Source organism: Salvelinus namaycush, chromosome 4, assembly GCF_016432855.1.
Source record: "Salvelinus namaycush isolate Seneca chromosome 4, SaNama_1.0, whole genome shotgun sequence".
Lineage (NCBI taxonomy): Eukaryota > Metazoa > Chordata > Actinopteri > Salmoniformes > Salmonidae > Salvelinus > Salvelinus namaycush.
Window position 1 is genome coordinate 67,124,189 of NC_052310.1, and position 16,357 is coordinate 67,140,545.

Below are 16,357 nucleotides of genomic sequence, written 5' to 3' on the forward strand. Positions count from 1 at the left end.
TAAAAATCTTTTCACTTGTTTTCTCTTGGAAATGCAATATTTTGAATCAAATGTCCCCCTGTACAGCGTGGGCTTATATTTAAGTCCTTTGTAGTGCTTATTTGACTCATTATGAACCTTGCTTTATTTGAAAGGATTTGAGAATTTGTTAGAATTGGGGAAAACCTGACAGCTACAGGGCCATAAAATATGCAGTTGTTGATATGTGACTGACACCTACCTCAAACACCTGTTTTGCAGAGCCATACCGTTTGGTCATTGAGGTTTCTACCAAAAGCATTATGTTGTGTCCATTATCAAGCATTTATATAATATCACAAAATGGAATAGAAGCAGTTAAGAATTATGTGTAAAGTAGTCATTCTTCGGTTTCCAAATTGGCCTACAAATAAATACATCATATGCATTGTGACAGCACGGTAACCTAGGGATACCAGACACTCTAAAACAAAAAACTGCGAAAATAAACAAAGATACCAAACATAGAGGAATATAAAGTGGCCAGTGGTATGTCACGGCACCTTGCACTTCTTTTGAGCAAAAGAAAATGAAGAAAAATGCTAAATTCTTGTAGGAGGCGATCCTGGTTCTGTTTTTTGGCTTACAGAGAACAAATAAAATGATTAAAGAATTGCTACGCGTAAAGGCGGGGTGCCACTAGTATATAATATAATAAAGTAAGCCACAAACCTCTGACGGGGTCTTATTTTTTAGCAAAAAAAATGTGTTGTCCATAGGCCACATTATATTGCATTGTGTTTTTTCTGTTGTCGTTTTTTTTCTTAGTTTTGGGAATGTTTGTATCTATGGGAAACAGTGATGTCATAAAGCATACTCCTAAAGGGAAACTGTAGAATAACTGCATTGCCCATAATGCTTGTTAACTGAACATTCCAAATTACCATGGCAATTATGCATCACAGTAGTAATGAGAACAGGACATTTCCCAAAGTAAATGTGTGTGCTTGCTAGTTTTGAAGTATTTATGGTTGTGAAATAGTAGTAGCAGTTGTAGTTACGGCAGTGGTAATGGTAGTAGTAGTATTGGTAATAATAGGGTTTTCATAGGCTATGGATTAGTCATAGTGACATACTGTATTTTGAGGTGCTTTGTAGGTGTGGAGTTATTATAGTGGGATAGTATCGTAGGCTACAGTGAGTGCTATAGCATCATAAGCGATAGAATGTGTTTTTTAGCTCTCAAATATTTTAGTTTGAACATTCTGAAAGGGCTGTGGCAGTGATTTCTGTTTGGAATGTTAGAGCCTGCACTCCACCATTGAAATGAATGGGGATACAACAAGCTTTATAGTTTATGAAATATGAATGGTAGCAAAAAGCTATGTTGAAGCAACCTAAGTTGAGTCAGTCTGCACATTTCAACGTTGGAAAAAAGTGGAAACACTTCAAGAGCAGTGGCGAATCAAAATGTTGCCTTTGAAGTCTCTGGAACTTTTATCCATATTTAAACAGTTATATTTCAAAAAGTACCAACAGCATCAACATTCTTTTGACGAGCAATCTACGTTGAGTTGGTTTGGTGTTTGTAGCTTTAACAGTTCAAAAGCAGTGGCGAATCCAAACACTTCCCATTCAAGCATATGGAGCTTTTATGCACATTTAAAACCGTTACAGTTCAAAAAGTGAAAATGGTATCACAAAGCTTTATACAAGCAGCAGTTGGTAGCTTTTATGGTTTTGGCACTACTGTTGGCAGTGGAAGGCAACTTATAATAAGTATGAATCATTTCTAAAGTCGGGCTTGGCTTTCAGCAAGCATACCTAATAAATACTTTGAGAAAATATAATAAAACCAGAATGTCTTTGGGAAAGGAGCCATTTCCTCACATTGTATTTGTCTCAGTTTTGAGCAGGTGAAAGGTCACATCCAGAACTACTTACAGAGCCTAGAGAAGAACATCTTGGAGAGGGAGGATCACACTGAGCTCTACCTGCTCTTTGTCAACTGCTTCCAGGTTACACAGACTTCTACACTATTACTTTACACATTAATGACATTCACATTTATATTGAAGTCATTTAGGAGATGGTCTTATCGAGAGCGACTTACAGTTAGTGCATTCATCTTAAATGCCCAGTGCAGTAAAAAGTCAGTTTTATCTGTGATTTGTGTCATATTCTACAACAGCTGATTAAACTAACACTGTAAAGTGTGAGGGTTAGTTCAAGAAAAGCAAGAGTGTTATTTGATTGTTTTATTTTTTTGGGGGGGGGGGTTTGATTGATCGGTTGACTGATTGACTGTTTCTTGTGTGTCAGGATTCCTTGCAGTGTTCCGGAAGTTTAGTGATGGAGGAGGGGAGAGAGCAGCAGAGGAAACTGCAGGAGGACACACTGTTCCTGGGTAGGCTAGCCAGGAAGCAGACCCCTGGAAGACTGGAGGACCCAGCTGAGTTCCTGCTGAGCATGGCTCGTCTGAGGCTCTGCCTGGGCACCGCTGCCCGCCTGCTACAGAAGGCTGTGGCCCAGGGTGAGTTATATAGCAGACTGGGGATTTATTGTCACTTAAATTGTAGATTGAGCCTTTAATCATCATTAACATAGCCTAGACTGTAGTACCATTTGTTCAACTGGAAGCATTGTGAATATTCTATGAGGTCACTTCATTGTATTTTGTCTCTTTTTTTTTTTTTTTAAGTATACATATTTGTATAGATTTTTTGCATGCATGTTGTTATGCTCCCTCTGTTACATAGTTGAAATTCTGTTATTAAATATGAAGTACATTTCCAGATACTACTGGTGGGGCAGGTGATGATGTGGAGGCTCAGTACCTGTCTCAGGTGAAGGCAGTGTGTGAGTACGGAGGTAACGACTGGTTCAGAGTGTTCCTGCTGAGAGCGGTCAATAGACAGGCAGGGATAGACTGTGTCCTGGCCCTGATGCACAGATCCTCATCCTGGGGATGGGCCTTCCCTCCAGAGTTCCTCCGACTCCAGGTACTACCAGACTGGATATTATATTATTTCTAGTTACTTACAGTGGAATTATTTGCTATTCCATCTAGTTGAGGAAGCCAATTATGATCTCCTCTTGCATTAACCATGGTGACAGACATCAGCGAGCAAACAACATAACAATAATGAGGTACCTGCAAGATGCGAGGTCGATGATGATCATCCTATCAAATTAAATTAATAATAAATACCTGTTGGCCAAATGCTGTACACACTTTATAGGCCCTTTACACATCCTACTTTCACATGTTGTGTTTCTCAGAGGCTGTTTCCAGCAGAGGTGGACCGGTTCCTGTGCTGTGGTCCGTCGTACCAGGCCCTGAGGGACGGGGTGACTCAGGCCCTGCTAGACGCTCATACTGACCCCCTCCGGACAACGCTGCAGGTCAGCGTCCTTACCACACATCCCTGGAACATAGAGATGTAGTTAATCACAGTGTTCTAAAAATAGTGTTCTAACGGTGTTACCCTCTTTAGATTGTACGTCTTTTTGATAAAAGCGTCTGCTTAAACGACTAAAAGGTTATTTGTAATGTCAAAGCTGTGACATTGGAGAAAGACACAAACATGCTAAGGGGGACAGTCAATAAGATTGAAACCAAAGTTAATGAACTTAAAAAGGAGAACATCGTTCTGAGAGAAGCCTTACTTGACATACAGACTAGATCCATTAGAGAGAATCTTTTTAATTAATCTTTTTTTACATTTTAATGTTACGTTTACAAACATATATTTTTATAAATAGAATTGAAACTTGTGTCTCATTATGGTAAGTGGTGAAATAAGCCAGTTATAATTGTAATGGCTTAGCGATAATAAGAAAAGATTATCAGTATTTACCTGGCTAAAAGAGAAGGAATATAATATCTATTGTTTACAGGAAAATCAGTCAACAATTTTAGATGAAGTTTTGTGGAAAAAGGACTGGGGGGGCAAAATATATTTCTCCCATGGGCAAAGAAATTCAAAAGGGGTGATGATATTAATTAAGAGTCATTTTGATCCAAATGTGCAAATTGTCCAAACAGATCATCAAGGTAGATGGATTATTTTAAATATGTTATTGGACAATAAACAGATATGGCTTATTAACCTATACGGTCCAAATAATGACGCTTCTTTGAAAATATATATATGAATTTATCAACTCTACAAGCAACACTAGACTCTTATTATTTTGGTGGGGGATTTTAATACGGTTTTAAATACCTCTATGGACCATAAAGGAAATCACACTACAAACTATCACCCTCAGGCACTTAAGGAAATCATGAATGTCATGGATATATTGGAATTAGTGGATATATGATTACCCTGACCTAGTGAGATATACATGGCGGAGGCTTAATCAAGCAAGTCGTCTTGATTACTTATGTCATTCTCTCTGGCACCAAAAGTTTAAAAAGTGTTGATAGGGGACAGAATGTGGTCGGATCATCACATAATTGGCATATATATTACTCTTACAGAATTTCCACGTGGGTGAGGATATTGGAAATTTAATCAAAGCCTACTGGATGATAACTTGTTTATAACTAGAACAGAATAATTTATAACTTACTTTTTCCGACATAACATAGGTACAGCAGATCCCCTTATTGTATGAGACACTTTTAAATGTTCCTTTAGAGGCCATGCAATTCAGTACTCATCTATAAAACAAAAGCAATTTAGATCAAAAGAGTCCATATTAACAAAGGAAATTGAAGGACTAACAGAACAGTTAGATAGCAATAAAAACTGTACCATAGAGGCACAGAATACGTTAGAGGAAAAACTAAAAGAAATGGAGTAACTTATTCACGAAAGTTCCAGTGTAATATACACTGCTCAAAAAAATTAAGGGAACACTAAAATAACACATCCTAGATCTGAATGAATGAAATATTCTTATTAAATACTTTTTTCTTTACATAGTTTAATGTGCTGACAACAAAATCACACAAAAATGATCAATGTAAATCAAATTTATCAACCCATGGAGGTCTGGATTTGGAGTCACATTCAAAATTAAAGTGGAAAACCACACTACAGGCTGATCCAACTTTGATGTAATGTCCTTAAAACAAGTCAAAATGAGGTTCAGTAGTGTGTGTGGCCTCCACGTGCCTGTATGACCTCCCTACAACGCCTGGGCATGCTCCTGATGAGGTGGCGGATGGTCTCCTGAGGGATCTCATCCCAGACCTGGACTAAAGCATCCGCCAACTCCTGGACAGTCTGTGGTGCAACGTGGTGTTGGTGGATGGAGCGAGACATGATGTCCCAGATGTGCTCAATTGGATTCAGGTCTGGGGAACGGGCGGGCAAGTCCATAGCATCAATGCCTTCCTCTTGCAGGAACTGCTGACACACTCCAGCCACATGAGGTCTAGCATTGTCTTGCATTAGGAGGAACCCAGGGCCAACCGCACCAGCATATGGTCTCACAAGGGGTCTGAGGATCTCATCTCGGTACCTAATGGCAGTCAGGCTACCTCTGGCGAGCACATGGAGGGCTGTGCGGCCCCCCAAAGAAATGCCACCCCACACCATGACTGACCCACCGCCAAACCGGGCATGCTGGAGGATGTTGCAGGCAGCAGAACGTTCTCCACGGCGTCTCCAGACTCTGTCACGTCTGTCACATGTGCTCATGTGCTCAGTGTGAACCTGCTTTCATCTGTGAAGAGCACAGGGCACCAGTGGCGAATTTGCCAATCTTGGTGTTCTCGGGCAAATGCCAAACGTCCTGCATGGTGTTGGGCTGTAAGCACAACCCCCACCTGTGGACGTCGGGCCCTCATACCACCCTCATGGAGTCTGTTTCTGACCGTTTGAGCAGACACATGCACATTTGTGGCCTGCTGGAGGTCATTTTGCAGGGCTCTGGCAGTGCTCCACCTGCTCCTCCTTGCACAAAGGCGGAGGTAGCGGTCCTGCTGCTGGGTTGTTGCCCTCCTACGGCCTCCTCCACGTCTCCTGATGTACTGGCCTGTCTCCTGGTAGCGCCTCCATGCTCTGGACACTACGCTGACAGACACAGCAAACCTTCTTGCCACAGCTCGCATTGATGTGCCATCCTGGATGAGCTGCACTACCTGAGCCACTTGTGTGGGTTTCCTGGATGAGCTGCACTACCTGAGCCACTTGTGTGGGTTGTAGACTCCGTCTCATACTACTGCTAGAGTGAAAGCACCGCCAGCATTCAAAAGTGACCAAAACATCAGCCAGGAAGCATAGGAACTGAGAAGTGGTCTGTGGTCACCACCTGCAGAACCACTCCTTTATTGGGGGTGTCTTGCTAATTGCCTATAATTTCCACCTTTTGTCTATTCCATTTGCACAACAGCATGTGAAATTTATTGTCAATCAGTGTTGCTTCCTAAGTGGACAGTTTGATTTCACAGAAGTGTGATTGACTTGGAGTTACATTGTGTTGTTTAAGTGTTCCCTTTATTTTTTTGAGCAGTGTATTTTAAAAATTAAGCGAACTGGATGGAATATGGGGGAAAATACACCAAATTATTTTTCAATCTTTAACATAGAAATGCTACCAATTGTTTTTTATCGGAACTTGTCACAAATGATGGAGTCACGCATGATTCACCAAATTATATTTTGAATTAGGAAGTAAAGTACTTTAAGAATATGTTTTCATTTCATCCCCACTAACCGGAGCTAATTGTATGGAATTTTTTCCTATTAATAATGTCAAATTAACATCTGTACAGAAAGACTCATATGAAGGCCAAATTACAGAGGAGGAACTTCTTGATGCAATTGAAGCCTTTAAGGCTGGGAAAACTCCAGGGCAGGATGGCATACCAGTGGAAGTATACCAACCTTTTTTTTATATACTCAGAGGACCATTATTAGCATGTTTTAACCACCTATATAAATGATAGATTATCAGACACGCAACAAGGTCTGATTTCATTATTATTGAAACAGGATCCAAGTGGTATATAAAAAGATCCAGTCAATTTAAAAAATTGGAGGTCTCTTACACTTCAGTGTTGTGACGCAAAAATTCTAGCTAAATGCTTGGTGCATAAAATTAAAAAGGTATTGTCAGATATTATTAATCCTAATCAGACAGGTTTTTTACATGGACAATACGTTAGAGATAATATAAGACAAGTACTGGAAACAATAGAATACTATGAAATATCGGGGATACCAGGCTTGGTTTTCATAGCTGATTTTGAAAAAGCTTTTGATAAAGTACAACTGGAGTTTATATATAAATGCCTAGAATATTTCAATTTTGGAGAATCTCTTATAAAATGGGTTAAAGTTATGTATAGTAACCCTAGGTGTAAAATAGTAAATAATGGCTATATCTCAGAAAGTCTTAAACTATCAAGAGGAGTAAAACAAGGTTGTCCACTATCGGCATATCTATTTATTATTGCCATCGAAATGTTAGCTGTTAAAATTAGATCCAACAATAATATTAAGGGATTAGAAATCCGTGGCTTAAAAACAAAGGTGTCATTGTACGCTGATGATTCATGTTTTCTTTTAAAACCACAATTAGAATCCCTCCACCGCCTCATAGAGGATCTAGATACTTTTGCTAACCTCTCTGGATTAAAACCAAATTATGATATGATATTGCGTATTGGATCACAAAATTTTGTAACTTTTACATTACCATGTAGTTTACCAATAAAATGGTCTGACGGGGATGTGGACATACTCAGTATACAAATCCCGAAAGAAAGAAATGATCTCACTCCAATACATGTTTATAGAAAGTTAGCAACAATAGATAAGATCTTGCTACCATGGAAAGGAAAATACCTGTCTATTTGTGGAAAAATCACCCTGATTAACTCTTTAGTCATATCACAGTTTACATATTTGCTTATGGTTTTGCCTACACCAAGTGACCTGTTTTTTTAAATTATATGAACAAAAAATATTCAGGGCAAAATTAAAAGGGCCTATTTAAATAAAGAATATGAATCGGAGGGCAGAAATGATTAAATATGAAAGCATTAGACCTCTCACTGTCACTATTCCGATGGTGAAATGAAGGAGTCAGGTGCAGAGAGCAGGGTAATAATGAGCAAGTGGAAATGTATTATTTCACCCAGAAATAATCTCTGAAGCGGCTACGCCACACAACAACGGGCGCGTCAAAATTACTGTCCAACATAAATTAGGACCGAATCCACTATACAAAAAACACCACCACAACAAACAGAATAACAAGCCCGCACAAAAGTCGACGGGCCAACTGGGTTAAATAACCCCCTACCCTAAACACAAAACAGGTGATACCAATTAGACAAACCTAAATGAAAACAGAAAAGGGGATCGGTGGCAGCTAGTAGACCGGAGACGACGACCGCCGAGCGCCGCCCGAACGGGAAGAGGCACCATCCTCGGCGGGATTCGTAACAGTACCCCCCTGTTGCGGGGCGCCGACCCCGGCCTCGAGGACGACCCGGAGGGCGAGGAGCAGGGCGATGAGGGACGGAATCCAAAATGTCCCCCACCGGTACCCAGCATCTCTCCTCAGCATCTCTCCTCCGGACCGTACCCCTCCCAGTCCACGAGGTACTGCAGGCCCCTCACCCGGCATCTCGAGTCCAGGATAGTTCGTACCACGTACGCCGGGGACCCCTCGATGTCAAGAGGGGGCGGAGGGACCTCCGGCACCTCATTTTCCTGAAGGGGACCAGCTACCACTGGCCTGAGGAGAGACACATGAAACGAGGGGTTAATACGATAGTAAGAGGGAAGTTGTAACCTATAACACACCTCGTTTATCCTCCTCAGGACTTTAAATGGCCCCACACACTGCGGCCCCAGCTTCCGGCAGGGCAGGCGGAGGGGCAGGTTTCGGGCCGAGAGCCAGACCCTGTCCCCTGGTGCGAACACAGGGGCCTCACTTTGGTGGCGGTCAGCGCTCCTCTTCTGCCGTTCACTGGCCTGCCTGAGAGAGTCCTGGACTGCCCGCCAGGTCTCTCTAGAGCGCTGTACCCACTCCTCCACCGCAGGAGCGTCGGTCTGGCTCTGATGCCACGGAGCCAGGACCGGCTGGTACCCCAGTACACATTCGAAGGGCGACATGTTCGTTGATGAGTGGCGGAGTGAGTTCTGGGCCAACTCTGCCCACGGGACGTACCTTGCCCACTCTCTTGGCCGGTCCTGGCAATACGACCTCAGAAACCTACCCACTTCCTGGTTCACTCTTTCCACCTGCCCATTACTTTCGGGGTGATACCCAGAGGTGAGGCTGACCGAGACCCCCAGACGCTCCATAAACGCCCTCCACACCCGGGACGTGAACTGGGGACCTCGATCAGATACGATGTCCTCCGGCACCCCGTAATGCCGGAAGACGTGGGTAAATAGAGCCTCCGCAGTCTGTAGGGCCGTAGGGAGACCAGGCAATGGGAGGAGACGACAGGACTTAGAGAACCGATCCACAACGACCAGAACGGTAGTGTTCCCCTGAGATGGAGGAAGATCAGTCAGAAAATCTACCGAGAGATGAGACCATGGCCATTGTGGAACCGGGAGGGGTTGTAACTTCCCTCTCGGTAGGTGCCTAGGAGCCTTACTCTGAACGCATACCGAGCAGGAGGAGACATAGAGTCTCACGTCCTTAGCCAAGGTGGGCCACCAGTATTTCCCCCTAAGACCCCGCACTGTCCTCTCAATCCCCGGATGACCCGAAGAAGGTAATGTGTGAGCCCACCGAATCAATCGATCACGGACACCAAGCGGTACGTACCTAAGGCCAGTCGGACACTGGGACGGCACAGGTTCTACCCTCAACGCCCGCTCGATGTCCGCGTCCACCTCCCATACCACCGGGGCCACCAGACAAGAGGCTGGAAGGATGGGAGTTCGATCGATGGGCCGGTCATCCGTGTCATAGAGACGAGACAGCGCGTCGGCCTTAGTGTTGAGGGAACCTGGTCGGTAAGAGATCGTGAATCTAATGCGAGTAAAGAACATGGCCCACCTAGCCTGACGCGGATTCAGTCTCCTCGCCTCTCGGATATACTCCAGATTGCGGTGGTCAGTCCAGATGAGGAAAGGGTATTTAGCCCCCTCAAGCCAGTGTCTCCACACCTTCAGGGCTTTTACCATAGCTAGTAACTCCCGGTCCCCCACATCATAGTTCCGCTCCGCCGGACCCAGCTTCTTAGAAAAGAAAGCACAGGGACGGAGCTTCGGTGGCGTGCCCGAGCGCTGTGATAGCACGGCTCCAACACCAGCCTCGGACGCATCCACCTCCACTATGAACGCAAATGAAGGGTCCGGATGCGCCAACACGGGAGCCTCAGTAAACCGTGCCTTCAACTGGTTGAAGGCTCCCTCTGCCTCGGCCGACCACCGTAGACGCACCGGTCCCCCCTTCAGCAGTGAGGTAATGGGCGCCGCCACTTGGCCAAAACCCCGGATAAACCTCCGGTAGTAATTGGCAAACCCTAAAAACCGCTGCACCTCCTTTACCGTGGTCGGAGTCGGCCAATTACGCACGGCCTTAACGCGGTCACTCTCCATCACCACCCCTGAGGTGGAAATGCGATAACCCAGGAAGGAAACGGCTTGTTTGGAGAACACACATTTCTCAGCCTTGACGTATAGGTCATGCTCCAGCAGCCGCCCAAGGACCCTGCGCACCAGGGAGACATGCGCGGCGCGTGTGGCAGAATAGATCAAGATGTCATCAATATACACTACCACACCCTGCCCGTGCAAGTCCCTGAGAATCTCATCTACAAAGGATTGGAAGACGGCTGGAGCATTCTTTAACCCATACGGCATGACGAGGTACTCATAGTGGCCTGATGTGGTACTAAACGCTGTTTTCCACTCGTCTCCTCCCCGAATACGCACCAGATTATACGCGCTCCTGAGGTCCAGTTTTGTGAAAAAACGTGCTCCGTGGAATGATTCCACCGCCGTAGCGATGAGAGGTAGCGGATAACTAAATCCCACTGTGATTGAATTTAGACCTCGATAATCAATGCACGGACGCAGTCCTCCCTCCTTTTTTCTCACAAAAAAGAAACTCGAGGCGGGTGACATGGAGGGCCGAATGAACCCTTGTCTCAGAGCTTCCGTGACATATGTCTCCATAGCCAACGTCTCCTCCTGTGACAATGGGTACACGTGACTCCTGGGAAGTGCAGCGTTCTCCTGGAGGTTTATCACGCAATCCCACCGTCGATGAGGTGGTAATTTGGTCGCTTTATTCTTACTAAAAGCGATAGCCAAATCGGCATATTCTGGGGGAATGCGCACAGTGGAAACCTGGTCTGGACTCTCCACCGACGTGGCACCGATGGAAACTCCCACACACCTACCTGAACACTCCTCTGACCACCCCTGAAGAGCTCCCTGTCTCCAGGAAATGAGGGGATTGGGAATGGCTAGCCAGGGAACCCCCAACACCACTGGAAACCCAGGTGAATCAATAAGGTAGAAACTAATCTGCTCCCTATGATCCCCCTGCGTTACCATGTCCAGCGGAATCGTGGCCTCCCTGATCAGCCCTGACCCTAACGGCTATCTAAGGAGTGCACAGGGAAAGGTGGGTCTATCTGCACCAGCGGAATACCCAACTTACGGGCGAGTCCACGATCCATAAAACTCCCAGCTGCGCCTGAGTCTACTAGCGCCTTATGCTGGAGAGAGGGGAAAAACGCAGGGGAAAAAATAACCAAAAACATGTGACCGACAGGAAGCTCTGGGTGAGTCTTGTGCCTACTCACCTGGGGTGGCCGAGAAGTATTCCGCCTGCCATCTCTACTCCCAGAGGCACTCCTCCAGCACCGGTCCGAAGTGTGTCCTCTTCGGCCACAATAGGTGCAAGAGAAGCCACCTCCTCCGGCCCCCCTAGATGCAGCCCCTCCCAACTCCATCGGAGTTGGAGCGGGAGGGCTGGGAGGTGGAACTGACAGGACCCCCTCTGAACGCCCGCGGGCAGCTAGCAGGTTGTCCAGTCGTGTTGACATGTCAATAAGCTCATCGAGGGAGAGTGTAGTGTCCCGACAAGCTAGCTCCCGACGGACGTCCTCCCGAAGGCTACATCGGTAATGGTCCATCAGGGCCCTGTCATTCCACCCCGCACCAGCAGCCAAGGTCCGGAACTCCAACGCGAAGTCTTGCGCACTCCTCGTCTCCTGTCTGAGGTGGAACAGTCGCTCACCCACCGCTCGGCCCTCCTGAGGGTGGTCAAATACGGCCCGAAAGCGGCGGGTGAACTCTGGGTAGTGGTCTCGAACCGAGTCTGGACCGTTCCAGACCGCGTTAGCCCATTCCAGGGCTCTACTCGTCAGACAGGAGATGAGGAGGCTAACACTCTCCTCTCCCGAGGGAGTCGGATGAACAGTAGCCAAGTAGAGCTCCAACTGGAGCAAAAACCCCTGGCACCCAGCCACCGCTCCGTCGTACTCCCTCGGGAGCGCGAGACGCAATGCGCCTGAACCAGACGCTGACGTGGAAGGAGTAGGTTGCGACGTCCGTGAAGGAGCTGGGGTAGACGTCGGGAAACCACTCCTCTCCCATCGCTCCATCCTCTCCATCATCATGTCCATCGCCGACCCAATCCGATGGAGAACGGCGGTGTGATGGAGGACACGCTCCTCCATCGATGGAAGAGGGGTGGTTGCTGCTTCTGCTGACTCCATGGGATGGTGCGAGCTTCTGTCACTATTCCGATGGTGAAATGAAGGAGTCAGGTGCAGAGAGCAGGGTAATAATGAGCAAGTGGAAATGTATTATTTCACCCAGAAATAATCTCTGAAGCGGCTACGCCACACAACAACGGGCGCGTCAAAATTACTGTCCAACATAAATTAGGACCGAATCCACTATACAAAAAACACCACCACAACAAACAGAATAACAAGCCCGCACAAAAGTCGGCGGGCCAACTGGGTTAAATAACCCCCTACCCTAAACACAAAACAGGTGATACCAATTAGACAAACCTAAATGAAAACAGAAAAGGGGATCGGTGGCAGCTAGTAGACCGGAGACGACGACCGCCGAGCGCCGCCCGAACGGGAAGAGGCACCATCCTCGGCGGGATTCGTAACACTCACTAAAGGCATCAGTCATACAAAGTTATGTTTAAATCCAAAATGGTTCTCTAGTGAATTGGTAGGAATGTCTCACTCCATGTTCAAGTATGGCCTTTTTCCCTTTATTCAGATTACAACTGCTCACTTTCGGTTGTTTGAAAACGAAATCATCTCCAAAATATCGTCTTTTTTAAACAAGCCTTAGAAAGTTGGTTGCAATTTCAGTTTAATCCACCTGAAAAGATAGAACAAATAATACAATAATAATAAATAATAATTATAATTATAAATCTGATTCACCAAATTATATATTTTTAATTAGGAAGTAAAGTACTTTAAGAATATGTTTTCATTTCATCCCCACTAACCGGAGCTATTTGTATGGAATTTTTTCCTATTAATAATGTCAAATTAACATCTGTACAGAAAGACTCATATGAAGGCCAAATTACAGAGGAGGAACTTCTTGATGCAATTGAAACCTTTAAGGTGTTAATATTGTGGTTAAACTCAAATACACTTATTGATAATAAAAAAAAAATACAATTAAAAATAAAATAAAAAATGTATTTTTCGATAAAATTGTAAAAAATGTATTTAAAAAAAAAAAAAAGTATAATTTTTGTAAATGACATCATAAATATGACTCGTTGAGTTATGTCACACATGCAGCTAACACAGACATATGGAAATGTCTTCTCTACCCAAAATTACAACCAACTAATTGCAGCATGACCACAAAAATGGAAGAGGCAAGTAGAAGGGGGAAAAAGTAAGTAACTTGTCTGTCGGCCCTGCATTAAAGACCATAAATGGTTAAAGAAAAGTGTACATTAATTGTTTATGGTTCATTGAACAAGAATAGGAAACAGTGTTTAAACCCTTTACAATGAAGATCTGTGAAGTTATTTGGATTTTTATGAAATATCTCTGAAAGACAGGGCTTATATATGTATGTATATATATGTATGTATGTATATGTATGTATATATGTGTGTATGCATATGTATATGTATGGGTATGTACATTATGTATGTATGTATATGGATATACAGTTGAAGTTGGAAGTTTACGTACACCTTAGCCAAATATATTTAAACTCAGTTTTTTACAATTCCTGACATTTAATCTGAGTAAAGATTCTCTGTCTTAGGTCAGTTAGTATCACCACTTTATTTTCAGAATGTGAAATGTCAGAATAATAGTAGAGAATAATTTACTTCAGTTTTGGTATTATTGCCTTTAAATTGTTTAACTTAGGTCAAACGTTTCGACTAGCTTTCCACAAGCTTCCCACAATAAGTTGGGTGAATTTTGGCCCATTCCTCCTGACAGAGCTGGTGTAACTGTGTCAGGTTTGTAGGCCTCCTTGCTCACACACGCTTTTTCAGTTCTGCCCACAAATGTTCTATAGGCTTGAGGTCAGGGCTTTGTGATGGCCACTCCAATACCTTGACTTTGTTGTCCTTAAGCGATTTTGCCACAATTTTGGAAGTATACTTGGGGTCATTGTCCATTTGGAAGACCCATTTGCGACCAAGCTTTAACTTCCTGAATGTCTTGAGATGCTGCTTCAATATATCCACATAATTTTGCTTCCTCATGATGCCATCTATTTTGTGAAGTGCACCAGTCCCTCCTGCAGCAAAGCACCCCCACAACATGATGCTGCCACCCCTGTGCTTCACGGTTGGGAGGGTGTTCTTTTGGCTTGCAAGCCTCCCCGTTTTTCCTCTAAACATAACGATGAACATTATCGCCAAACAGTTCTATTTTTGTTTCATCAGTCAGACCAGAGGACATTTCTCCAAAAGGTACAATCTTTGTCCCCATGTGCAGTTGCAAACCGTAGTCTGGCTTTTTTTCTGGTGGTTTTGGAGCAGTGGCTTCTTCCTTGCTGAGCGGCCTTTTTTCTGAGGTCTTGGCTGATTTCTTTAGATTTTCCCATGGTGTCAAGCAAAGAGGCACTGAGTTTGAAGGTAGACCTTGAAATACATCCACAGGTGCACCTCCAGTTGACTCAAATTATGTCAATTAGCCTATCAGAAGCTTCTAAAGCCATTACATTTTCTGGAATTTTCCAAGCTGTTTAATTGCACGGTGAACCTCGTGTATGTAAACTTCTGATCCACTGGAATTGTGATACAGTGAATTATAAGTTAAATAATCTGTCTGTAAACATTTTTTGGAAAAAGGACTTGTCATGCACAAAGTAGATGTCCTAACCGACTTGCCAAAACTATAGTTTGTTAACAACAAATTTGTGGAGTGGTTGAAAAACAAGTTTTAATGACTCCAACCTAAGTGTATGTAAACTTCCGACTTCAACTGTATATATTTACCCCCCAAAATATATGGGGAATTGGAAATGATGCTGACAATTACATTGATGGAAGCAACAATCTTCCCGCAATATTAAAGCTGATCGACCCCTTAAAAACATTATCTGCTCTGGTGCATTCAATATAATCACTGACTGACTGTGTTCTGTCTCTGTTTCTTTTATAGAATCTGAGCTGCTCCAGAGCTCCAGCCCAAGTGCTCCTAGTCCTGGCTTCGTTCAGACAGGTCACCTGTCGTTTCGCATCACCTGATTCCAAAATTCACCCCACTCCACAGGTGACCATTCTCAATTTATAGTAAACTCTAGGCAGTTTCCTGGACACAGATTAAGCCTAGTCCTGGACTAAAAAGCATTCTAAATGGAGATTCTTCATCTAACGCGCTTATTACTCCAGGACTAAGGTCAATCTGTGTCTGGGAAACTCCCTTATTGTTATAAACTCATGTGGTATGAAATGTATTTTTTCCCCTGCCTTCTCCTTACAGGAGACAAGGAAACTGGATGACTTCCTGAAGCACAGCCTACCAGGTGAATTCAGAGAGCTCTGCACAGCGCTGTTATCCAATCAGATAGGTGGACTCCAGATCTCCCAGATTGTCCCACCTCAACGGCGCCTCCTTTTGGAGCTCCTGGTCCATGCATACGCTGTGCTCCTCAGTGGGACTACACTGCTGGCTCCACTCCACCAGATAGCTTCCCAGCCTCAAAATATGACGGTGAGGCACTCTTTTCTCTGATACACTGAATCCCAAATTAACCCCCAGCCCTTACCCCCTTGGCACTTGTGATGAAGGGGTAAGGGATATCTCTACAAGTGGGATAGTGGCTGGGGTTGATACTGTAATAAGATCATTGAGGCTAATAACCAGTTGTCCCACAGGGCTCCTATTTGCCCACCATGCCAGATGATCACACTAGTGAGGCTCGCCAGTGGATGACTAAAGAGGACAAAATCAAGATGTACTGTGAGTATTTGCTGGCAAATGTATTCTCGT

The 16,357-nt window shown here is 44.3% G+C and overlaps 1 protein-coding gene across 1 annotated transcript in view; it reads left to right on the forward strand.

The window, feature by feature from the left end:
* The window catches only part of rnf213b (ring finger protein 213b), an 82,390-nt gene that overhangs the window by 55,236 nt on the left and 10,797 nt on the right, over nt 1-16,357 (forward strand). Inside the window, 7 exon segments of the mRNA XM_038990892.1 lie at nt 1,865-1,976; nt 2,281-2,491; nt 2,773-2,960; nt 3,241-3,363; nt 15,527-15,637; nt 15,848-16,078; nt 16,243-16,327. Of these exon segments, the coding sequence (XP_038846820.1) occupies nt 1,865-1,976; nt 2,281-2,491; nt 2,773-2,960; nt 3,241-3,363; nt 15,527-15,637; nt 15,848-16,078; nt 16,243-16,327 (1,061 nt within the window).